The sequence below is a fragment of the Sander lucioperca genome, chromosome 13, assembly GCF_008315115.2.
Source record: "Sander lucioperca isolate FBNREF2018 chromosome 13, SLUC_FBN_1.2, whole genome shotgun sequence".
Classification (NCBI taxonomy): Eukaryota; Metazoa; Chordata; class Actinopteri; order Perciformes; family Percidae; genus Sander; species Sander lucioperca.
The window spans coordinates 11,941,506-11,965,837 of NC_050185.1; the positions used below are offsets into that span (position 1 = coordinate 11,941,506).

General features: G+C 40.8%; 1 protein-coding gene across 13 annotated transcripts in view; it reads right to left on the reverse strand.

Annotated features, from left to right (window-relative positions):
• Positions 1-605: 605 nt before the first annotated feature.
• Positions 606-24,332, reverse strand: part of phldb1a (pleckstrin homology-like domain, family B, member 1a) — a 30,378-nt gene continuing 6,651 nt past the window's right edge. For 4 of the 13 annotated variants that reach the window (XM_036008655.1, XM_036008656.1, XM_036008653.1 and 1 more), the window contains exons 4-25: positions 23,592-23,762; positions 21,612-21,737; positions 19,508-20,589; positions 15,492-15,728; positions 15,240-15,371; positions 14,859-14,996; positions 14,089-14,217; positions 13,012-13,167; positions 12,807-12,917; positions 12,595-12,684; positions 12,347-12,478; positions 11,783-11,905; positions 11,415-11,573; positions 11,059-11,199; positions 10,402-10,497; positions 10,238-10,316; positions 9,859-10,003; positions 9,417-9,507; positions 7,970-8,116; positions 6,680-6,899; positions 3,039-3,124; positions 606-1,630 (exon numbers count right to left, since the gene is read on the reverse strand). In XM_036008655.1, the coding sequence (XP_035864548.1) occupies positions 1,490-1,630; positions 3,039-3,124; positions 6,680-6,899; positions 7,970-8,116; positions 9,417-9,507; positions 9,859-10,003; positions 10,238-10,316; positions 10,402-10,497; positions 11,059-11,199; positions 11,415-11,573; positions 11,783-11,905; positions 12,347-12,478; positions 12,595-12,684; positions 12,807-12,917; positions 13,012-13,167; positions 14,089-14,217; positions 14,859-14,996; positions 15,240-15,371; positions 15,492-15,728; positions 19,508-20,589; positions 21,612-21,737; positions 23,592-23,762 (3,932 nt within the window). In that variant the 3' untranslated portion in view covers positions 606-1,489. Of the gene's footprint in view, positions 1,631-3,038; positions 3,125-6,679; positions 6,900-7,969; positions 8,117-9,416; positions 9,508-9,858; positions 10,004-10,237; positions 10,317-10,401; positions 10,498-11,058; positions 11,200-11,414; positions 11,574-11,782; positions 11,906-12,346; positions 12,479-12,594; positions 12,685-12,806; positions 12,918-13,011; positions 13,168-14,088; positions 14,218-14,858; positions 14,997-15,239; positions 15,372-15,491; positions 15,729-19,507; positions 20,590-21,611; positions 21,738-22,238; positions 22,518-23,591; positions 23,763-24,332 lie in introns of those variants that run through there. The other 9 variants (XM_031320145.2, XM_036008661.1, XM_036008657.1 and 6 more) reach the window with 9 other exon arrangements.

Genomic DNA, 24,332 nt, shown 5'->3' on the forward strand with positions numbered 1-24,332 from the left:
AACCGAAAGCGTGAGAAAGAGATACACTGTGTGAATATATTTTCATACAAAAACTTGTTTTGGGGGGACTTTTTTTTTCCTTCTTTTTTTCCATGAGATTTTTTGTCCGTTTTTTTTTTTTTTTTTTTTTTTACATTATTTCAAATTTCTCGATGTTGAATCATGCATGTTAAGTTGCATGTAATTTCACTTCATGTTTTTTTTTTTTTATTTTCAAGTGGCCTACCTATTGTAGGGCGAGCCATATAATTAATTACACTGTGCCAGAAATACATATATGAGGCATATGTTTTCAACATCCCGAGCAACTTCTGTAGATAATCAGAGTTAACGAGCCAATTAAGTAATTCAACCACCTGACTGTTCCTATGTAAATAGAGAAGCTGCAGTGTCTTAAACACCTATTGTGTGCTCTCATTTAAATGTGAACGCTAGCAGCTCATTAGGGCGTATGAGATTATTCAAAGAAAGCTGGTAATTAACGACTTGTTTGCGAGAAACACTAATTTAGGAAGCAAGAAGTGGTTTGGAACTGCATGGAACTGTCCTCAGTTTAACCAATTTGTCAGCAACAAACTTGTTTATCAGACAAACAAACCAACAGATGCATCATATATTTTTTATTTATTACATGTACATGGTACAAGGTGCTATATTATTATAGGACTATAATTTATGACTTTTGTTAAAATGCTAATAGAAAGTTTTCTTTGACATATTTATGTAAAATACAGACAGATTAATGCTGTGTTTTATGCCTGAATAAAACATTATATAGGTATTAACATTTGTATTTAAAAAATCTGACAAAACATTACATGTAGAAGTATTTGGCACCGAGTAATGTTTAATAGAATAAGTAACATATGACTCTTTTTAAAAATATTTTTCTTGAATATTTGCTCGTAAAATTTGTTCACGTTTTAGTTTTGAAGAATCAAGAGATTCTTTTTTCATCTGAGAAAAGTTCAACTCAAGAGGAAAAAGCACAAATGTATCAAAAAGAGGAAGAAAAAAAAGGCATTGTTAGAGTGATAACACTGCATGCATAGATCGGCTTCAGAGGTGGAAACAGTTTGAGCTTATATGAAGTAAGACGTGTTCCTCCTGAAACCTCAAAAAATAATGTAATTATTAATAATACATTTTGGTAACAGAATGGGATTGATCTAATTGAGAGCTCCCTTCATAGTGCCATGAACAGGTTGCTCAAACTATTTTCCTTCTCTTATTAGCTGAAAGATAAATACAACTCAGAAATTCTTTCAAATCCACCTCTGTCATTACTAAGCCCTCATTTGCTCGTAGGCATCAGGCTTTTTATGAGAGCCCCAGATGATTCATCTCTTCAAATGTCCATCCGTTACACACCATCAGGCCATGTGTCCTGTATTTCAGCTGCGGCAGGCAGCAGCTCAGGTTGGCTTGCAGGTGTCTGGGTCGCTCGCTCAGTCCCTGTCATCCTCCCAATCTGTCACCCAGTGGTCCCTCAGCTCATAAACTGTGTGTAGCCCTCAGCGCCCGTTACTATGACATCCATCCAGATCCTCATGGCCTCCGGGGACGGGGCCACCATGTAGTAGAGGCGGTCGTGGGTTTTCACACAGAAGGTCAAAGATGGGTTGGGGCTCTGGAGGATCACAGGTAGAGGGGGAGACTGTTTAGACTGCAAACTGCACCTGTTGCATCTTTTTCCTCAGAGACATTTGTCAGAACAACAGAATATATTACAGCATATACTAACAGTTAAAAGGTGTTATAGTGGTGCTCATAAGTTTATGAACCCATGCTAAAGTTGACTAAAAAGAGGAAATAAAAAAATCATCTTTTGGAAATTGATCTTAATGTCTTAATTAAACAAATTAGGAAAAATCCAACCTTTAAGGACGCCATTTTTCTTTGTGAATGAATAATGTATCGTAAATAAATGAATGTTCTTCCTTAAAATTCAGGGGGCATAAGTAAGTACACCCCTATGTTAAATTCCCTTTAAGGCAGGCAGATGTTTATTTTTAAAGGCCAGTTATTTCATGGATCCAGGATACTATGCATCCTGATAAAGTTCCCTTGGCCTTTGGAATTAAAATAGCCCCACATCATCACATACCCTTCACCATACCTAGAGATTGCCATGTTTTTATTTCAGTTAACCTAATAGCTGGTTTGATTTACATTGAGAGATGATCTTATGGAAAGTATCCTATGCCAATCTCTAGGTATGGTGAAGGGTATGTGATGATGTGGGGCTATTTTAATTCAAAAGGCCAAGGGAACTTTATCAGGATGCATAGTATCCTGGATCCATGAAATAACTGGCCTTTAAAAATAAAAAGGCCAGTTATATGTACTTATTTATGTCCCCTGTATTTTAAAGGAAAACATTTATTTATTATATTTATTATATACGATACATTATTCATTCACAAAGAAAATTGGTGTCCTTAAAGGTAGGATTTTTCCTAATTTTCTTAATTAAGGCATTAAGATCAATTTCCAGAAGTTTTTTTATTCCTCTTTTTAGTCAACTTTAGCATGGGTATTTAAACCTATGAGCACCACTGTGTGTAGTCTGTTTCCACCTTTTCATTGCCTGTAGCATGCATCATACATGCACCCCAAATTAATTAAAATCAACTTAATCTAGTCTAATATGGATCTTTCCATCTAAAAATAGCTCCCAATTGAAAACATTCCCATTTTTATGTAACACAGACACCCAGTTTGGCAGCAAAGTGTTTTATTGCTGCTCACAAACAGCCAAACTTCTGACAATACTTTCACAGTGAAATGTAGCTTTATTCTAAAATAAGTATATTTCTCATTTTAATACAAAACCAAATTATACATGTTAAAATAAAGTGTATTATGGGGAAATATTTGAGAATCTGTAGCATTTTCGAATTAAACCCTTCATATTTTATTCCACTATGTTTTCTGATGAATAGATGAGATATGAGATAAACATCCATGCAAAACATTATAAAATCGCAGATGAAGTTCTGAACTGTAAGCGATGGAAAAAGAATAGTGTATGTTACCTTGGTGGCACTGCGTAGGTGATCGTAATAAACCTCCTCAATCGCCTGAAAGTAAATGAGCCCTTTCAGCTTGGTCTCATGCTTGTCTGAGAGGAGAAAAAAAGAAAGGAAAAAAACATTTTAAGATAAATTACATTGCATTACGCCTTGTACTGATGCAAGACCTCTGCCAGCCCAAGCAGTAGACACTAGACAGTTCAGTCAGCCAGTGAGTATACATTTTCTTTTTTAAACAAATATTTCTTACACACCTGTAGAGATGGTCACAAATAATTAATTTTCCTATATTATATAAAAGATTTTCTATCTCAAAACGTGGACTTTTCAATGTTATTTCAGCCATTTTAAACAAACAAAATAAATTGCGCATTTACTTACGCCACTAAAATATTCGTTTAGAAGTAAATGTTTCAGAAAAAGAAATAAAAACCAGGCACACAAAAAAAAAACTTTTGTCAAACAGTGCACACAGAAAATGCAAACACCATACCTAATAGAGAACGTGTTTTGTAATGAAATGGATGGTCCCAGCAGAAAGTAAAAGATGAGAAAATGTGTGATTCGCCATCATCCTTTTTTAATTTCCTGCTTAAGCAAAACATTTTTACTTACAGATTTCCTTCTGCCTCTATATCAGCGATGACTTGAATGACAACAACTCGCAGGTCGGAGCAATTCAATAGGATATCACAGGTATATTTGATTGGATGAGGATTGTTTCTTGTGACTTAATTAGAATACTTTAAAGAGGACATTTATGTCGTATCATGATTATGATTATTTTCTTGTTTTCTTGTTAGTTCCACGAAAGATAAAATCCTGCCATAAAAGTAGTTTATGCGTAAAAAAGGAACACTAACTTAAACCTAGATGGAGAAATCAGACAGAAAAACAGCTGTAAAGCAGAAAGGTGTTAACTCTTTTTCCCAGCAACACATACTCCATGAATAGGTATGAGCACCACTGCATCACAGAAAAAGTTAATTAAAAGTGCAAGTCTATTTCAAGCTATGCCTGAAGTCTTTACCATCCTATTAATTTGACTTGTTTTCTTTCTTCGTCGTACTTTCTGGATTGTCTCTGTGTTGTTGTTTTTTAGCCGTATCCCTGCCGGCGTGGTTCACGACTTGAGATCTTTTGTAAATCTTAAAAAGAAATGCCTCTCTTTTGTATATCAGATCAGTTCAACATTTCCCTTCAAGCAGGTCAGACTTTCTGTCCAGTCCTTTGGATTGCTGTTCTCCATTCACAGAATGTCTTTGAGCATTGTAAAGTCACTCCATACTAAGGAGTTTGGTAGTTGTGTTTCAGGGAAACCTGCGGATGAAGCTCATCGGACGCAGTGGTTGGACTGATGGGTTTCTCTAGTTTGGGGCTAAGCTGTAGGCATTTAAGTTGGCTTACGTCTAAGATCAATTTTCTTCAAATTAAATAGGTTCAAAGAGTTTTTGGATTCCACTCTTGTTTAAATAAACGGGGTTCTTTGTGTCTCTTCCATGCACACTGGAGCGCCCGGCTAAGAAACAAACATCCAGCAACAATTAAAGGCAATCTTTAGAAATACGTCTGACACTTTCTCTTGCTTTCCCTTTTCTGTAAGTCCAATCTGCTTAGTAATGAGATAAATGTTTTTGAAATCTGAGTTTCGTTTTATTAGTCACGAACAAGCCAGGAGCTAGCCTCCTCCCCAAGAAAAACACATCCAGAGAAAGTATTGCATCTTATTTCATCACCATCATCACCATCATCTTCGTCAGGAGTAAGGGGGTGAAAAGGCTAGGCAAGTGAGAGGAGAGAGAGAGAGGAGCAAAGGGAACAGGGGCGACAGTAATGAAAATATACTTTGATTCTATTTTGAACTTGATTGTAAAATAATGTCTCAAAAACACGCTCATGAATTATTCCGAAAATAACTGTTCTCGTTTCAAATTCAGGGGGACAGTCTGATAAACGTGAATTACAACCTAACTTTTAACACACAAGAACGAGGCGGAAAATTCCACTTAGTGCAGCTTTAATTAGTGTTTGGTTCCAGATGAAGAAACGCCGGTTGGGACAGAAGTCGAATTTTATTGAAAAACACAGCAAAAAAAAGCAAAGTGTAGTGTACATTTCTCAGAAGAGCCTCGGCACTGCTGTCGGGTAAGCTGAATAAATCAGGTCCTGGCAGGGAACTTTTCAACATAAAGTTCACTAAGTGGATTGTTATGTGAGCAAATTGGCTTGACCACTTCACACATCTTTCTGTAAACGAGGCCTGAGACTTGAATTGTGAAAGTCAAGCTGAACTTGAAGACAATGTGATCCTTCATAGAGAATCTAAAACAGTGATGCTATTAGTGAAGTCATGTTGATGCAGAGGCTATTGAGTGGTGTTTAAAAGAAGCCTCAAAGGCAAGGGTGTAGCTTTGGGTTCAACATTGGGGGGGTTAAGATCTCCACTTTTCACATCAAACACTTCATTTTCTGCATTTTGGTGATTTTTTCTGCAACAATTTGTGCCTTTTCCACATCAATTTATGGTCCAAATGTCTATGTATGTAAAGCAAATTATAATAGGTCTTTTGGGGGGGATTACGCCTATGCTCAAAGTCATGAGGGAGGGAGGGAAGTTGTTTACTTAAGTTGCTTGTTGTGGTTACTTTTGCAGATTTTGAAATTGATTTAGATTTTTTGGAGAAAGATGCGGATGTCTCTGGAGGGTAGAAAGAATATATGACCTTCTAAGACAAACTGAAGAGGGAAACTTATTTTAGATTTTTATATCTGATGCCTTAGTATATCCAGATGTGAATGAGGAAATGGATTATGAACCCTTTTTTATAAACTTTCTTAATTGATGGATCTATTGATGGGACTGTGTCATTCCGAGTGATATTATTTGTATGGTCATTATTTATTTTCATTTATTTATTAAGGATATCAGTAGTTGTCATAGTTGATGTCATTGTCATTCTGTATTTGTTGGTTACTGACAATATTATTTATTTCTGGTGTATTGTCTATTTGGAGTACCAGGTGTAATCAATCTGTTATTACTATATTCACTCTGATGAAGACCCTGTGAGGTCGAAACCAGTCAGCGTTTTAACCAATATGCCCAACTAAATATAATATAACCTTTCTCCTTGCTCTGCTTAAGAGTGCCTGAAGTTAACTTTTCAGTTTTTTTTCATCTTCAAGAGCTCCTTAATGTTCCTTGAACTTACCTCATGTGAAACCAAGGGACCACTTAGCTTCTCCATTTTTCTTATTATTTGCAAATGTTAGCTACTTCATTTTTCCTTACCGTGTACTCCGTACCAGTACCAGTGTGTATTTCTATAGTGACAGGATAGGTTCACTTTAAAAGTTCCCTGTACTAACTTTGAACTATGGAAGACTGGTTTTCCAGTACTCCTTATTACTGGAATGAACTGCAACACAACTTATAATTTATAGACAATCATTCCTGTATGGGTATTTTTTCACACATTTGTGATTGTTTTTTACATATACAGAATTATCTTCGAGTTTCTCTTGCAAAAGATATCTTGATATTGATTGAACTTCCTCAGTAAAGAAAGCTCAACCAACAAATTAGCAGTAATCATTTAACAAATATACCCTCATATCATGATAAAATGTCATTGTATCCTTACCCACGTAATAACAGAAGTTCCTCTTGATACGATCAAAAACGAACCAACGTTTCTTCCACGATTTGATTTTGCCGCCCATCTTCACCAGGTGGCCCTTGCACATCTTCTCTGTGAGGATGACGAAGGGGCAGGTGTCTATGCTGTGGCCGGACGACTCCACGTGGGCTCGCAGGTCAAACTCCTCCTTGCGGTTCGGCAGATAGCGCGTCATTGGACGGGCCTGTGGAGAAAATGCTACATGTTGCTTTAATGCTGCTAACCAAGGGGTGTGAGAAGATGAACATATGGGACTGATTAGCAGAGACTAGAGATTTGTTGGCCACTCGATGTTTGAGTTTTAAACACAATATTCACTCGTCTTTGAGCTCTTTTTTTGGTCTCTATCAACTCCTGAGGGAAATATCTGGCTCTTTAGCTGCTGAAACACTCCACTATGTTCACCAGCTGGTTGCTAACTGTGTCTGTCTGCCGTTTAGTGCTGAGCAGGTAGTGTGCAGAAGGTTTTTAGAGCTTTATATGAGAAAACAACTGCCTGTGCGTTGAGAGTGAACCAAAACAATGAGCTAAAACAGTGGCTCCAGGGGTCCTTTAGGGGGTTCCAGGATTCATAAGTAACTGACCGTAAATGACAGAATGTATGACTATTTTGGTCATGGGTTTCATACACTTTCTGTAATAAAATCCTATCAGATGGGGGCCCCTGGGACGAAATCATATCAATTAGGGGTCCATGGTCTAATTTGTCAGTTTAGGGGTCCTTGGCATGAAAAGTTTTGGAACCTCTGGGCTAAAAGACACTAAAATGCACTTCTGAGCAGAGGGGAACTACAAAATACCCTGTGGGTTCATAACTACCAGCGGCCCCTTTCCCATTACACATAGTCATTTGATGTATATTATAAAAATGTAAAATATTGATTATAGCAGCTTTAAGTTGAACTCAAGCAGAACTAGTTGCATTTGTATTTGATAATTTGAGGATATTTGTTTACTCGGAGTACTTTACCAGACAACTGGTAATTAAATACACTCTTTCAAGATTAAAGCTTTAATTATGTGTACATTATATTCTTTTGTGCATCCCCCCATCCATTTGTCTCTCTGTTCCTTCTATCCACCCTCCTTTCCATTCTTTCCCTTTCCTGAACAATCTTTGATCTTCCCATATTCCCAGCCTCTCTTTAGTCTCTCGCCTCTCATCCTCTCCCCCAAGTCTCCCGTCCCCTCCTTCCACCCCTCCCCTTCTCTCTGTTCTTCCCGCCGCCCGTCTCCTCCCGCTGCTCCACTGACCTGGGAGAAGTGTTTCTCTCTCATCTTCACCTCCTCCTCCACCAGCCTCAGCCTGTGGGCCGTCTCGTCCTGAAGCCTCCTCTCGGCCTCCTCTCGCCTCCTCCGCTCCTCCTCCAACATCTGCCGCCGAGCCTGCACCTCTCTCTCCTGGGAGCATCGCGGGAGGAGAAAGAGGAACAGATGGAGAGAAGAGAAGAGAAAATAACAGGGGCAAAAGGGAGACAGGGAGAATATGTAAATGGAAGGCAAATATTGCAATACAAAGTGAATGACTGTCAGAAGAGGCACATGAGAATGCAAATCCCAATCCAGGGTTTTGTAAAATATATCCCTTAAGTCTGTATATAGAAGGGTAAGCTTTGCTGATGTAAAATGATCCTTTGCAGCTTTTAGATACTTGCATACAGGTCTACTTTGTTTCAACATGTAGAAATAATACAAAGGTAAACAAGCCACTTACAACATCATTTCACCACACCTTGAGTTGAGTGATCACTCTGATACACTGTGGTTTTTATCTATTAAACAGGAGAAACATGATACTCCTGCGGTAATTCAAATGTATTGCTCAACATTCAGGGGCAGTGGTATGTTTGGTGATATGATCAAATCATGTTATTGTTTTACAAAATCTTCAAAAAAATGAATGGATTCATTCCTTTTTTAATGAAATATACAACAGTGGAACATAATCAAAGTTTATTGGATTGAACATCAATTTGACTATTTCAAATTTGAATACATTTTCCATATCATGACATACTGTATGTTGTATGATTTATCCATATTGCTCAGCCCTATCTCTAGCTACAAAATGTGGAGCCATTAAAAATAATCTATATTTGTTTTTAATGGGAATCCTTGGCTGCAATGCCAGAAACATAAATATGACTTTTGAGAGTGCAGATCCATTTTATACTGACTACTAAAGAACAGCTTAAATGTGTTTTATTAGTACGGCATTCGATACGCAAGAGGTGAGATGATAAGGTTTATCAATTGAAACTAAGGCTGTAACTGTTATTTTCATTATTGATTAATGTGCCAATTATTCTCTTGATTAATCAATACATCTCTTTGTTTTAAGTTTGTATAGTTGTTTAAGTGTTAGTGTTAGTGTTAGAAAATAGTTTAAAAAAAGGCCCGTTATACTATCCCACATCCCACATAGATGTATTTAACAGTCCAAATCCCAAAGATATTCAGTTAACAGTTCAGTTTTATATTAGAAAACCAGGACATTTTTTAAATTGTTGCTTGAAAAATGACTGAAATCATTAATTGATTATCAAAAAAGTTGCTGATCGATTTTCTGTTGATGGCCTTAATGACTAATTGTGTTGAAAGGTGAAATGAACTTGGAGGAGATGAAGTATAGGAAGTGAGGGGAAAACAGATGATTACGTCACAACATAACGCAGTTGCAGCACTAAAGCCGAGCACTCACTCTGTTCTCCATCAGCCTGGCTTTCTCCTGCTGCGCCTCCCTTAACATCTTCTCCATCTCTTCTATCCTCTGGGCCTCTAACCCGCAGGCACTACAACACACAGAGGGAAGGAGTGTCTGATGACACGGCTGCGGCAAGGCTTGGGATGGAAAAAAGTAAACAGACATGCCTGGAAACCAAACACTGAAGACAAAAAAGATGGCGACAAAGGTTTCTTCATGAGCAGCAGTAAACTGAGTCTTTGAACTCCTAACTTCATCAAACACTGAAAACTTGAAGAGGTTGGTATGGCAACAGCCCGTGTACTAGAAGTCACAGGAGCAGACGTAACAAAACGTGTTGTCACGGGAACAAAGTGCAGTGACCCTTCTCCTGGGAGATGGGGCAGACTTGAGTGTTCCCATGGAAACAGAGCCAATTGCTAATTTTCCAGTCTCTCACCTTTCTGGGGTACAGGCGGAGTTGCCCGTGGAGACGCTGGTCTCCATGCTGTCTGAGCTCTCCAGGCTCAGGGTGTCGTACGCTTGGTTGCCACTCGGTGGCGGCTGATGATGCAGGATGGAGTGATGGACTGTGGGAGACAGATCTGTGGGAGCAGATAGGGTGCAGAGTCGACAGCTGTCACAGACTTACAGCGCCCTCTACTGATAGTGTCAAGACATTGCTACTAGTTGATTATAATCAGATCCAGAGCATGTTAAATTAAATAGACCTGACACACTGGTGATATACTTTTCCCACAGACTTATGTCATGAGTGCGTGCCAGGTGAAACCCTCCAGTGTCTAAATAGATGAGATGGGACTGAGGGACTCAAGTACCTTTGCTCTGCAGAGCGAGCTGCCTCCTGGGGTCCATGTCTAACGGGTTTGACATCTCTCTCAGCATTAACTGTAACCCCTGAAAAAGACATAGAAAGCAACACACATTTAACTACTTTGAAGATTTGTTTTACAATTTACATGTGCTAAACTGATGTGCTCACCTTTGTGGAATTTTTCTCATGAGCAGCACCACTGGAGTGTGGCAGTGTGCATGATGCCGCCTGCCCAACCTCACCATCTGACTTGGACTTCAATAACTGAGAGAAGAAAGACAGATCCGTTCGTTGTTTCGTCACATAAGTATATTTACTCAATTACTGTACTTAAGTACAATTTTAAGGTACTTGTTCTTTACTTGAGTATTTTAATTTTATGCAACGTTATACTTCTACTCCACTACATTTGTTACTGGTCTTTTTTCTGTTTCTCACCTCTTCAGCAGAGCCCAGCATTGATTGGCATTATTTGTCCTTACTAATACTGAAGCATTACGATTTATGTTAGTTAAACGTCCTTTTCCAGATGGCAGTGTTAGTTTTTTTTTTACAGGAATAAACATGCTTTACTTTCAACCTGCAGGATCTAGTACCCAATTGAAGATTAGACTAATATTTGTATCTCTCATTGATAAATCGTAGCAAAGTTCCTGAAACTACAGAAAAACTACCCTGGCTTGTTTTGTCCACTAGAGGGCCTCCTAGTTATAAAAATATGGATAGTGTGAAGATCAGGGGTGGGAGATAGTGTGTTGGCAATGCATCTGGCCTGCTGTTAGTGCCCTGTAGCTTAATACACAGTGAGAAGAGTGGAGAGTTTACCTGACTGTGTCTGCGTGTGGAAAAAGACTTTGCGGGCAGTGGTGGAGGACATGACTGAGGCTCTCCAGCAGCCATGATGTCCTGGTACCAGCGCTCCAGGTTAATAGGAGGCATTGCATTCCTGCTCAGCTCAGGCTGGCTCTGAGGTGATGAAAAGCATCCAGCCAAAGAGGGGAGAGGGGAGCAGTACAGCACCAGCATCAGTGGCAGAAGCATCAAACAGGCAGAAAAGATCAACATGAAACAGTCCTTGCAGAAATAGCAGTTGTTCAGTGGATGGCTGCAGTGTTGGAAAAACTGAGTGCTGTTTTTAGTTTTAAAAACAGAACCCCACCAATTAGGAAAGAATAACAAACCTGTGCAGAGAGTAAAGAGGAAGGACCACGTGCAGTTGAGTGGCATGAGAAGGTGGACTGAGAGGAGGCAAGTTGGAATGATGGAATAGAGGAAGAAGAGGAGGGATCAACTCTCTGCATCCCAAAGATCTGGCTTAACTGACTGACTGTGATGTACTCCTTCACACAGACAACCAGTCAATACAGACACATACATTTACAGAACAGGGAGAAAAGAAAGTGGAGAAAAAAAAACGTTAAGAAGCCGCATCTATGATAAAGATATTTTGAGATATTGTCAATGTGCATAGGTGGATTCAATATTTAGTACACTGACAAGTCATAGAAACATATCAGAGAGTATGGCAAAGAGCAGGCAGGGTGTCTACCTCACATGGCAGAGCTGGAGCTACAGCGAGGGAGAGGCAGTGGAGAGCAGCAGGGGAAGAAGAGTGAGGTTGCATAGCAGCATTTCCATACATTTTATAGACATCAGAGAGCCTGAGGTACTCCTGCAGCGACAGCCAAAAGACAGGGATAAGAAGGCTGCAGACAGCAATAGTCAACATTTAGAAAAGTCATGCAAAGATGCTCAAAGCAAAAATGTGGGCATCACAACTCACTTTGTCTTTATTTTCAAAATGAATATGGATGGCTTTACAGTTTATTCATCCCATTCCAAAGTTGTTCTTTTTTGTATCGTGTAATGCTTCAATTCTTGATAGTATAACCGTACAATTTGGAGAATGTATAAACCTCAACAAACACAAACACAATATATAGAGAAAGGCAGAAACTTGACCTACCAACATACACACTGCAAGCTTGCTGTTGTTTGTCAGTATTTGCTAACACACCATCATGCCCATTATTTTTATCGTACAAACTGCAGCACAGGCATTTATTAGCCATTTGTTAGGTTTCGTTAAGAAGAGTATTTTGTCGAGATTTACCTCCTGCAGCCTAACAGGATAGAGTTCAGGGGAGGGGATGTGAGAGGAGGAGAAGGAGGTAGAGGAGGGACAGGGGCTATGAGGAGGGCCGTCCACATAAACAAGGTCAGGTTCGCTGATGTGAAGAAAGTCCTGTTCAAAAGGTTTATCTAAAGTAAATAAAAATCCACTTGGAAGGAAGTTTTTTTTTTTCTTTGTACTTCTCCTCCAGCTTAGTAACCAGAGATGGTTGTGAGGCATGACCTCACCTCTTTCATACTGCTGTTAGGCTTTGGGAAGTTTCTCCCTCCTGTCAAGGTGTGGTACTTTTTCTCCAGGGCACACAACCTGTCTTGCTCCTAAAAGGCAAAACCAGCAAGGACATAGAGGCACTTTTACAGTTTGCCATGCATCACTATTATGAAATAAATATACGCTTACTGTCTAAGCAGTTAAGGGGTATTTACAGTGAAAGGCTAACCTTGTGTAGCAGCTGCAGAGTCACTGTCCTGTCCTTAGCCATTCTCTCACAGTCTTGAGCCGCCTGTAGCCCCAGCTGCTTTACCTGAGCTTCCATAGTGGCCATCTTCTCCTGCAAATCAACCAGTGTCTTAATGTCACGCTGACATATAATTTCACGTTGGTGATAATATTTTATGCGTTTTCTGCTACACATGTACCCCTACCTTCCTCTTGGCCACGCTGCAGTGATACTCGGCTCGCTCTTGGAGAAGCTGTGAGCTCTGAGTCTCCTTCTTCTCCTCCAGACTGCTCTCCTCCTCCAGCTGGCAGAACTCCAGCTCCTCAAACTGCTTGGTCCCGGACTCCAGAGCTTCAGCTTTCTGTCCACAGACAAATATACATGCAGGTTTGAAATCAATTAGAGTTATCAAAAGATAAGGCTGGCAATATTATATGTTTCTTATTGTTAACAAAACCCCATGAAAAGACTAAAACCAACAATGATTAACTAATATTGTCTGTGTATCCAATGTTTGATATATCTTAGTACCCCCCCTGGGTTTCCCTTTCCAATTCATCTGTGGTTGAAAATATTCACCAACAAAAGCACTGTTTATTCCTGTTTGATTAATGTTTGCTAAAAGCTACAGTTCTCAATTGTTTAGAAAATCCATTAGCCTTTAAAAGTTATATTGAAGATAGATCGATTTACGTCTTCAGTAGTCTTCTCAAGTGCCACAGACAGGCTGGAGAGTTCGGAAAGTATTGAGAGATGGAAGAACACATTCTTGGTTTTGGTGTTTTCATGGAATTTGTTCACAGTAAGAAAAATATACAAAAACACCAGCCTTATCCTTTAATTTCTATGATGAAGTTGCCAAAATCTGCCAATAATCTGCCTGTAAACATAATGTGTGCGTATGTGACTTGAATTATTCATGGTAAAGGGCACGCAAACTTTTTGCAAAGCTGTTAATGACATTAACCAATTCCATGTGACATTTCAAGCATCCAGAATGAGGGAACAGCAGAGATTAAGCAACTGTCTAAAATTGCTGCTGGAGTAGCAAAAGCTTTGCTTACTGTATAGTTACACTGATAACCTTATATGTTTAGATCATGAAGGGCAACAGCAGAAAAAGAGGAAATGCACAGACTGCAGATTTATTAGTAGCTCTGAATGCTCAAAACAGAGTCAGTGTTACGTCTGCAGCCCTTTCTGTGCAGATCATACAGAACTGTGGTATTTGGTATATTATAACTCACTGTTGCCAGCCAGTGGGCTGCGTGAGAACACTGACCCTGCTGAGCTGCTCCTGTAACTGTTCCCTTAGAGACAAGGGGCACTTATCAAACTGCCTCTTCAGCTCATTGTACTCATTCCTCTGCTTTTCCAGGGCCTTCCGCTCAGCCGACACATTAGCCCTCCCCTAAAAACACATAAAAAACACACACATACGCACGATTGGGACCGCATTCACGCGCACACACACACACACACACACACACACACACACACACACACACCACCCCAGGGAGAAACAAAAAAAAAGAAAATCACAGACAACTCAAATCCATGCAGCCAAGCTTTAAAGCTACAGGCCAAGCAGTTAAAGTATTAGAGGATTGAAGCAGAGGTTAGGTTGGCAGGTGTGTTAGGGGTTGCAATGCTTCACACATTTGTTAAAATGAGAGAAAATAAAAAGGTATATGCACATCTGAATCAACCTTTAAGTGTTGGTCACATCAAGCTAAAAGCCTAATACATGTAGGAAGATTTCAGCTGATGTTGTCTTTGTCTTTTTAAACAAAAACGGTTGGACACCTCAGAGAGAAGACAGTTTGTGCTTTGTGTTTTAGGACCAACAGCTAATAAATAAGCAGTGCGTGTCAGTTGAGATCTGAGAAAAATGTATCTAGACAGTTTACACATTCGGGAAGAAGTGAGTTTTTAAAAACTCAAACACAGATGTTCCAGAACATTCACGTGCAGACTATATGTATAAGACCAACGGCTTTGAGCAAACTGACAGTATTTACTGTATCACATTGTTTGGTCCTGGGTGCCCACCTTGTCCTTCTTTTTCTGGGTGGCCTTGTCCAGCTGGCTGAGTTTGAGCTGCAGCTGAGAGAGGATTTCATTTTCAGCCTCCACCTGCTCCTGCTCTGCCTGCCTCTCTGCCTGCAGCAGGGCTTGCTCCATCTCCACCTAGAGACAAATATGGAGTCAGAGTCTCTAAACCACCAAGTGTTGTCGAGCTAAATAAATATACTTGTAGCTTCCACTCCTCTCACTATCAGGATGGATCTAAGAGTGCCCAAGCTAACGTGTGTGTGTGTGTGTGTGTGTGTGTGTGTGTGTGTGTGTGTGTGTGTGTGTGTGTGTGTGTGTGTGTGTGTGTGCGTGCGTGTATGTGGATGTGTATGTGTGTGTGTGTGTGTGTGTTTTGACCTCCTGTTTGGTCTCTTGTAGCTGCAGCTCCAGTTCACTGACTCTATACTTCAAGTCATCAACCCTGGCCAGGATCCTGCTCCTCTCCTCCTCCAGGTACACCTGCTCCTGACCGGCTAACAGCTCCTTACACAGAAGGCACATTTATATTTATATGTATAACACTTTGTTATAAGATTCCTATTAACACGAAAACACAAATAACGTAAGCTAAGGATTAAGGATTAATGTCCTCAAGAATGCGTTTAATACCTCTTGATGTGTGCTCTCTGTGCTGCTAGACTCCTCTCTCTGGGTCTCCTCATCGTTCTCTCTCACCCTCTGGGGTCTGTCTACTCCCTGAAGGGACATCCCTCCTGCTGTGTCGGAGCAGGTTCCTCTAGCGCCCCCCAGCAGCCCACTCCTCACCACCTCAGCCAGCTCCGCAGCACTGTCCTCGTGATTATAGTCTGCACACAGATTGAGGATGGTCTCCAGCCTCTGTCGCTCCTACAGAAGAGATGTGGGACGTAAGCATGCCTGCCCTACATTATGGATCATATTGCAGATTAACTGCAAGTGTCCTTGTGTGACATTGTCCCACTTAGGCAGCTGTCCCTCAGCCACCGGCACGGGACAACTGTAACCTGATAGCAGGAGGGCCGAAGCTGATGTAGTTTGTTTCTCAGGAGGGCATTCATAGTAAAACCTGTCAGAGCTAGAGTTGTTTATGAGAACAGAATCTGACAGACTGTGATAACTGTAAGAAGAATATATGAAAGACATTGGTGAGTTTTGGTTGTTGGTATTACACTACACCAGTTGTCATTTGGTTTTTACTTTCTGATCAGAGATGCTCTAGCTCTTTTTTTTTTAAAGATCCTTCTTTATTTTTTCTTCATTGTGTTTTGTATTCATGTGCCACATGGTTCTAGCTTGTGGCCAGTCAGTTGTCTCCCATCACTCCAAACAATGGGATGCTTGCTTTAATCAACCAAAATAAGAGCGCAGAATGTAAAACAATAATTAGGAATCTGGCAAGACTGGGAACAATTGCGCCTGATGTGTAGTATTGTTGTGTCCACAACCACCAGCCCACTTTTGTCTGGTATTTTAATAATTCAGGCTGTTAAATCAACCACATCAAGTCTGTCATGATCATTGCCTTTAAAGGGAAGATTTATTTAGACAGCTGTTTATGCTGTTTGCCTAGTTCATTCCTTGACTTCAGACTTCTGAGTAGTTTATGTGAGGAATGGACATATAGAGAAATATAAAGCTACAATGAACCAAATATTTTTGATTTAACAGATTTTAACCGTTAACATTTAAAGCAAAAGTTCAGCATTTTGGAAAATACGCTTATTTGCTTTCTTCCCAAGAGTTAGATGAGAAGATCCATAACATCCTCATATTTGTCTGTTAAATTGAAGGCTACAGCCAGCAGCTGGTTAGCTTAGCTTAGCACAATGACTGGAAACAGGGGGAAACAGCTAGCCTGGTTCTATCTGAAGGTTAAAAAAATCTGCCAACCAGCACCTCTAAAGCTCACTAATTAATGGTATGTTATATCAGGTAGATTTTGTAACAGACACAAATGAGAGTGGGGTCGACCCTCTCATCTAACTCTCTGCAAGAAAGTGAACACCAGTAAACTTATTTTCCAAAATGATGAACTTTTGCTTTAACTTGAAAATGCAGGTCATCTGGAAATGTTGCTGTTTGCAATTGAAATAAAATAGAAATCCCCTCAATTAACCAGAACCTCCTCAAAAATAGAAATATTTAAACAGTTGCAAACCAACAGTTTGGCCTCAGCCCAGTAAAATGTATGCTAAAATTAACTTTTCTATCACATCTCTTCCTCTCCAGTGATGTACTTTACTTTTATTGAGAGAAAAACTGCAGCATGGGAGTAGCAATATCCATGTATATAGGTTGGGTTCAGTAAAGTGAGATTAAAAAAACAACAAATCCTGCATAGCTGTGCCAACTGTGCTAAGAGAGCAGTGTGCCAAATGTAGGGCATTCATTTCACTGAGAGGAAATCCTCTCTTTGTCTCTCTCATCTATAGGTCTATCATTTGTGTGTGCTTCTTTCAAGGCTGCAATACCAACAAACCAAGAGCCTTGTCCATGACCCTAAACATAGTTCACCGCATAAGCTGGTTTGTTATTAAAATGTATATTTTAACAACTGCATCAGAAATAACAGGTGCCCTGATATGGAGTTTCAGCACTTATAATGCTGAGCCCCTTTAAAGTAGTAAAAATTAATCTGACATTTTAGGAAATACACTTATTCGCTTTCTTCCAGAGGGTTAACCAGATGAGAAGATCGAACCAATCCTATGTCTGTACGCTAAATATGATGTTAATGTCACCGCCAGGAGACTTACCCAGGAGCTTAGCATAGACTGGAAACGGGAGAAACAGAGAACAGCACCTCTAAAGTTCATGAATTAACACATTGAATCTCATTTATTTGATCAATAGTCCAAATTTTAAACTTCACAATTTGTTTGTTTTTTGTCCAGTCTTTCTTCTAAACTAAGCTGTCTTTAGACTTTGGTTTTTGTACAGATTAAACAAATGACATAAAGTGTTAATCAGTGGTACTGATTAGCAGAGCCAGGCTAACTGTTTGCCTCTGCTTCCAGTCTTTATGCTAAGCTATGCTAACCATCTCCTGGCTCTAGATTCAAACTTACCGGACAGAGTGGTATCAATCTTCTCATTTAACTCTCGGCAAGAAAGTGAATACGCAAATCTCCCAAAATGTCAAACTATTCCTTTAACAGGGGTCTTGATATCATCCATTCCTGGAGCTCTATCCACCTCTACACGCTTTGTCCCATGGGATGTTAATGAGGTCATTTACTGTTTATTGTGTCTTTTTTTCACACATTGGTTATCTACATTCATGTGTGTGTCCTACGTGTATGCAGGTGTGCACATATCTAACCGTATATACACATACAGTAAGCCTGATTATCAGCATTCCACACCAGCAACATAGCATAACATAGCCAGAAATCACTGAAAACCTGGAAACGTCAGCCAACCATAAACACATTTAGAGCTAGATGATTGTACTGTATCTGTATGGTTGTGTGGGCTAGACTACCAAGCTTGATTTTCAGGATGGTGATTAAAAAAATAAATAGCATTTGCATGTGAGCTTTCCAGCTGTTTGCCTTTCCAACCACCATATGCATGCATCATAATATCAATGCCTGGAGGAAATTCCAAATATGGATAACGAGCAAAAACACTAATCAACACGCCATTGGGCTAAGAAATATCTTTTCTTTATCTGGTGCTGTATTTGCAAAGGCATTGGCTTAAATTATCTACAAACACTGGATGACTCAACACAAACATGCACATACTGTCTCCAAAGCAGTCAAACCCCTATCAGTGCAACTCAGATGCGCGTTGTCGGTAACTCTGTTGTTTGTTACCAGAAACCTTTTGGTTCCTGAAATAGTCTGTGAACATGGAGGTCCAGGAACCCCCACCCCCTCCTCTCCCTATGGTCCCTTCAGCTGTCAGAAGCAGGCTGTGGTGGGGGTCTAAAGAATGGTGAGGGGGCTGGTGGGTGTGGACTGTGGATGGATAACAAGTATGCAGTCTATGAGCTAGTGTGGTTGGGTACGAATGAGAAAGGGCCTTTAGTCAAGCACAGGCAGCTTTGAAAGTAAAAGCCACTCGTCCTTTTGATAAATATAGTGTTGAGCAATAAGCAGCCGCTCCCCCTGCTCTGGACCTTAAGACTTGTAGAGGAATGTTCACCCCGTGTTACTCGGGCCACATGGGCTGACGATGCCAGTAATGCTCCGGGGAGATGAGCTAGTGGCTGTACGCCAGGAGATTTAGACAAGATATCTGAATGCAGACATGGTGTCTGTCATGCCAGCAGCCTCAGTACCTTCACTTAACTGTCACACGTGTTTGGTGCTCTGTGTCTGTTGGTTGTTTAAAAAATTGTTTTTGCCAACAGTCTCCACGTCAGGATACAGCTGTGCCTCTGTACCTTTCAGCTTGTTATGATCTTTTCCCCCTAATTGGCCAAAAAATGTATTATTGCAGATTTAAAGTATGTACAAATCCTGCCGGTCCACAGGATAGAATAAATAAAAAGGATAAACCAGAGCAGCAAATGTTTTCTTTATGACTTCCTGAGTGAAGTCCACATCAGCATCTAGATTTGGACTAAGCCTATCACGGTAAAGTTATTGTATACTCGTAGTGTAAGTGAGTGTAACTCGTAAGTGTTGATCACTTACCAGTTTCTCCATTTCCTGCTCACGCAGCCTCTCCTCTCTCTGCCAGCGGTGGTATTCCAGCAACTCGTCCTCATTGTCATTGATCTCAGAGATGCTGTTTTTGCGTTCTCGGGTATATGGTTTTATAAGACTCTGCTCCTTGCTGGAGGATCCTGCCATGGTCATGCAGGAGGTCTTTCTTGTCCTATGAGGGCTAGTAAGAGGAGATGAACTAGACCGAGAACCCAGGCCAGACATTATGCCACTTCCCGGGCCGGCCCTCAACTGCCTGCCTCCAGGCTCCTTCTCCAGCCCAGAGAGTGGTGATGGACCCTGGGCATACATTGCCCTTATGGCTTCTGCTTTTGAAGTAGTTGTGAGTTTGAGTTGGCTCTGGGGCCCCTCTGGGCTGGGTTTGATGGGGAAGCCCTGTGAGGCAAGGGAGGAAGCCGAGCCCTGCGATCCTGGAGTCCCTCTGCGGGACATGTAAGGGCTGAGAGGAGGATGTTCTCTCAGGCTGGTGGCCCCAATCGGCTCTGGAGTCCTGAGCCTTTGAGGGGCTTCTACGTGAGAGAGGTGCTGATCTCGCATAGGACTAGGGGATCTCTTCTGTAGGGAAGAACCTCTTACTCGAGGGCTGGATGGAGCTGTTGGGGAAAATTTGACAGGACATGGTTTGTGACTAAGGTTAGAGTTTTCTGGGCCCTGTCCTGACGTGGCCTCTGCTCTTACGTTCCTACGACGCTTTGGGCTCTCCTGGGCCCTTTGACCACCAGTAGTACCGCTTGAGGCCACAGAGACTGAGGTCCGTGGATGGGGGACAGGAGAGTGTTCGGTATGAGTAGACCGCGCAGGTACTGGAGGGGTTTTGCTGCCGAGGTTCTGACCCAGAAAGCTGCTGCTGTTTTCATAAATGGAGTCCTCTGTCATGGAGGTGTTTCTCCCATTGAGCATGTTTGGAGGAGAGGTCTGATGAATATGCTGTTTACCAGATCCAGCCTTCAACACCAAAGAGTCCTGGAAGTTCTTTGCTATGTTGTTGATTTTGGAGTCGCCGTTGCTCGAAAAAGACTGATGGTTCCCGTTCAGGACACTGTGAGAGTCTGTGAAGGGAGACAGAAACACTTGTGCATGAGCATTCCTGCTGAATAAAGGAAGAGGTCACTTAAAAAGACAGTTGCAAAAACATACATAAACAAACGCAGTGGGAGGGATCTGTCTTGTGTAGCCCTTAAAAGGACAAATACACATGCCTGAACACACACAGTGTCCCGGTGGCCCACTTTTAATAGTGATAAATGTCTCGCAGCCCATACTCTCCTTTAGGAACCAAACCCAGCATTTGGGATGTTGTGCTCCTCAGTTGTGTTGTAATCCTACAGAGATCTGGAGCTGCTAAATATAACCGCTGCAGCGGTTTACCTCATTCAGAGCAGATGAAATCAGGGCCTGGTCAGGAAAGAGTAGGCCATACACACTGGGCAGGGTGTGGTGGCGCTTACTGTACAGTTCAGGCCAAACCAATAAGGTCAGAGGAGAATGGATTCTAAATATCATCGACAGCATGAGGCAATAGTCAAAGCCATTAATGGGCCAGAACAATATAACATGATCTGAATGTAACTGTAAAAAGAAAGGTTACAACAATCCTTTGTCACAATGAGGTCACACCTTGAGCGAAAAACACAGATTTAAATGAACTAGATCACAATGTAGGCCACAGATAATTAGCCCTGAACAAGCTATTTCTGCACCCTGTCAAGGATAATGACCAATGTTTCAGTGTGACACCAAGACCAACTGTGCGGGAGATATGAAAACCAAGAGCTGTTCAAATTGGTATCAAATTTGAGTAGAATAAAACAAACCCAACCTACTGCTTACTGTATGCTATCTCAGTAACCATTTGTTACGATGTAAGCCCTAAACCCAAATGTGACTATAGTATCTATTAGCCCAAAGCATTTGCTCTGCCCAGAATAGCTACTGAGGAAACTGTACAACCTTCATACACACCAGCTTATTTCTGGGTCCCTGATTAGTTATTATTACTAACTGCATGCTCTAAGCATGAACACAGTCTGGCCCTATAGGTGTTGTAAAATTATCCAAGCAGGGCATTTACCTGTAGGATGAGTTATTGTGGTACTAAGTCCTTGGCTCCCTCCAGGTAGCATGCTCTTCATCCGCAGGGCCTCCTCTGGATGGTTGAAGCGGAAAAAGACAGACTGACCAAAACACAGCATGCACCCTACCAGGAGAGAAGACCGTGTAGGTAGAAAGCTGTCAGTGATGAGTTAGTTAACATCTTCATATTGCAAAAGTAAAAACACCACCATAACTACATTTCTCCAAAAGATTTTACTAACTGGTTGATACCACCCATAAATGATTGCTGATGCAGGGTTGTTGCTTTTTTTTCTTTCATATTCAGCACTACTAACTGTCAGCTTGACAGCATTATATAATCAATACAAATCTTTGTCAATTTTTTTTAACACGCCTTGAATGTAAAACCACATTTCAGCTTGGCATGTGATAAAACAAGTAGATCAAAGACTGAAAGCAAGTGGTAGTACAGCATGAGAAGAAGAAAAAAACAGGAATCCTAAAGTGTGACACAGTCATGGCAAAAGAACTCAAAATATCTACTATTGTTCATTTGTCCTGTAGTCAACTACAGAATTTGGTCAATAACAGGAAGTGTATTGACTGTTTACTTGACTTTAATAAATTGTCTAGTTTAACTCACGTATAATTAACCAGTAAGTGAAATCAACTCCTTCTCATTGCCCTGCATTTCCAGTGGCTCTCAAGAACGCCTGGTATACTCCCAGAAGTTTTGTTTCCAGTTCTGGATATTCCACAGAAAGTTTAACATTTATTTCATTCTTCAAAGTGAAGTCAGAGGTCCATATGGCTGCAACATTGTTCCTTATGATATAAATGGAGCCCTTTCCTCCATTCCCGGGTTGTTTAATTCAGCTCACATGACAGTCCTTTGAATGAAGCAAAGCCTGAAGAATTCTTGCTCAGCAGCTGCTGCCTCCACACACACTGGCTGATCACCCGGCTTCAAATGACATTCTGGTGTAGCTGCTGGCTTGGATCCCATGGAAAGGGGACTGAGGGGGGCGGGACTGTTGTGCCTTTTTTATGGCAGGTATGCATATTACTGGAAGGACGTGGGACTGCTTTGTTGTTGTGAAGTTAGACAGTGCTGTGTCCACTTTTCCTTTAGTGTATTTAATACTCAACATAACCTAGAGTATGAGTATGTAATACTGCAATGCAATTACATGCAATAAGTCATCTGACTGTACATTAGTGTGATTTCACCAATAAGTGGGAGTTAAACAAGAGTCAGTCATCAGTACACATCAGTACTTAGAGCTAAATGCTAACATCAGCATGATAACATGCTCAATGCTAAATGCTGATGTTTAGCAGGTGTAATGTTTACTATAATCAGCATCTTAGCTTAGTGTGTTAGCATGGTAACATTTGGCATGTCATTAGCAGCAATTTAGCCATAAACCAAAGTAGTGGACAAATTTAAATTTTGACCTTATGACAATGCTCGATGAAATGTTAAGGGGTCACCAACCATATTACAATTCATCCTGAGAAGGAACACATTTCATGTCAATCTTTTAAATAGTTTTTGAGACATTTCAGTTAAAACTACAAATTTCAACCTCCTGATAGCACAATAGGAAAAGTCAGGGTATCACCAAAGTCCTAAGGAATCATCCACAGGGGACCATGAATGTCTTTACCAAATTTTACACCAATCCATCTTGTAGATATTGAGATATTTCACTGGAAAGGTGAACATTTTGACCTGCTAATGGTGCTAGACGAAAGATCAGGGGATCACCAAAATCATTAGGATTCATCCTCTGGGCATCATGCATGTGTATACACAATGTCATGGCAATCCATCAAACCCTTGTTGAGATATTTCTGTCTGAACCAAAGTGGTGGTGTTTGTTTGTTTTTTAAGGCAAGTATTATACTGTATAAGCTACATACAGTAAGCTTTAAAACAGCTTTAACACCAACAAACATATGACGGCAGTCACTAAAGCTGTGACAGTGCTACCTTGTGTCAGGCGATAGGGTTTGGTGATGGGAAGGCCATCTACAGAGCACTGGTTTCCACATGGGTACAAGGTGATGCTGCCTGCTTGGTTTTCAATGTAGCAGTGCTGAGCTGCGATGCCATGGCCCTGCAGAGGGATATCTGTCCCCTCACTGCCCAGCGTGGTTCTCCCTGCAACAAGAGAAAACATTTTCTCAGCGTCAGTTACAGGAGATCCATGTGGACCTGTGAATACTTCTGTGAAGTATTCTTAGGTTGCAGTTCAAAGTACGGGTGTCATTTTAGGGGTCAAGGCCACTTGGGCCACAAATGGAGTGATTGAATGTTGAAAAACAGGTGTTAGTCTCAAGAGGTGTGCTTAGCCTGCCAGATGAAAGGCATCTTGTCAGAGGGGAATTAATATAACCATCTATTATTTGCCTTTACTGTATATTGCTGTCTGCTGAAACTATTTATTCTTACGTGATAGCACAGAGATGCAGCAAAAAGAATATCCCAGAAAGCTTTTCTCTGGGATGATACAGTCTCTTCTCTCTCTCTCTCTCTCTCTCTCTCTCTCTCTCTCTCTCTCTCTCTTCTCTCTCTCTCTCTCTCTCTCTCTCTCTCTCTCTCTCTCTCTCGCTCTCTCTCTCTCTCTCTCTCTCTCTCTCTCTCTCTCTCTCGCTCTCTCTCTCTCTCTCTCTCTCTCTCTCTTCCTCTGTGGTGTCTAGGCTTAGTGCAAGAAAAATGGTACAAGAAAAT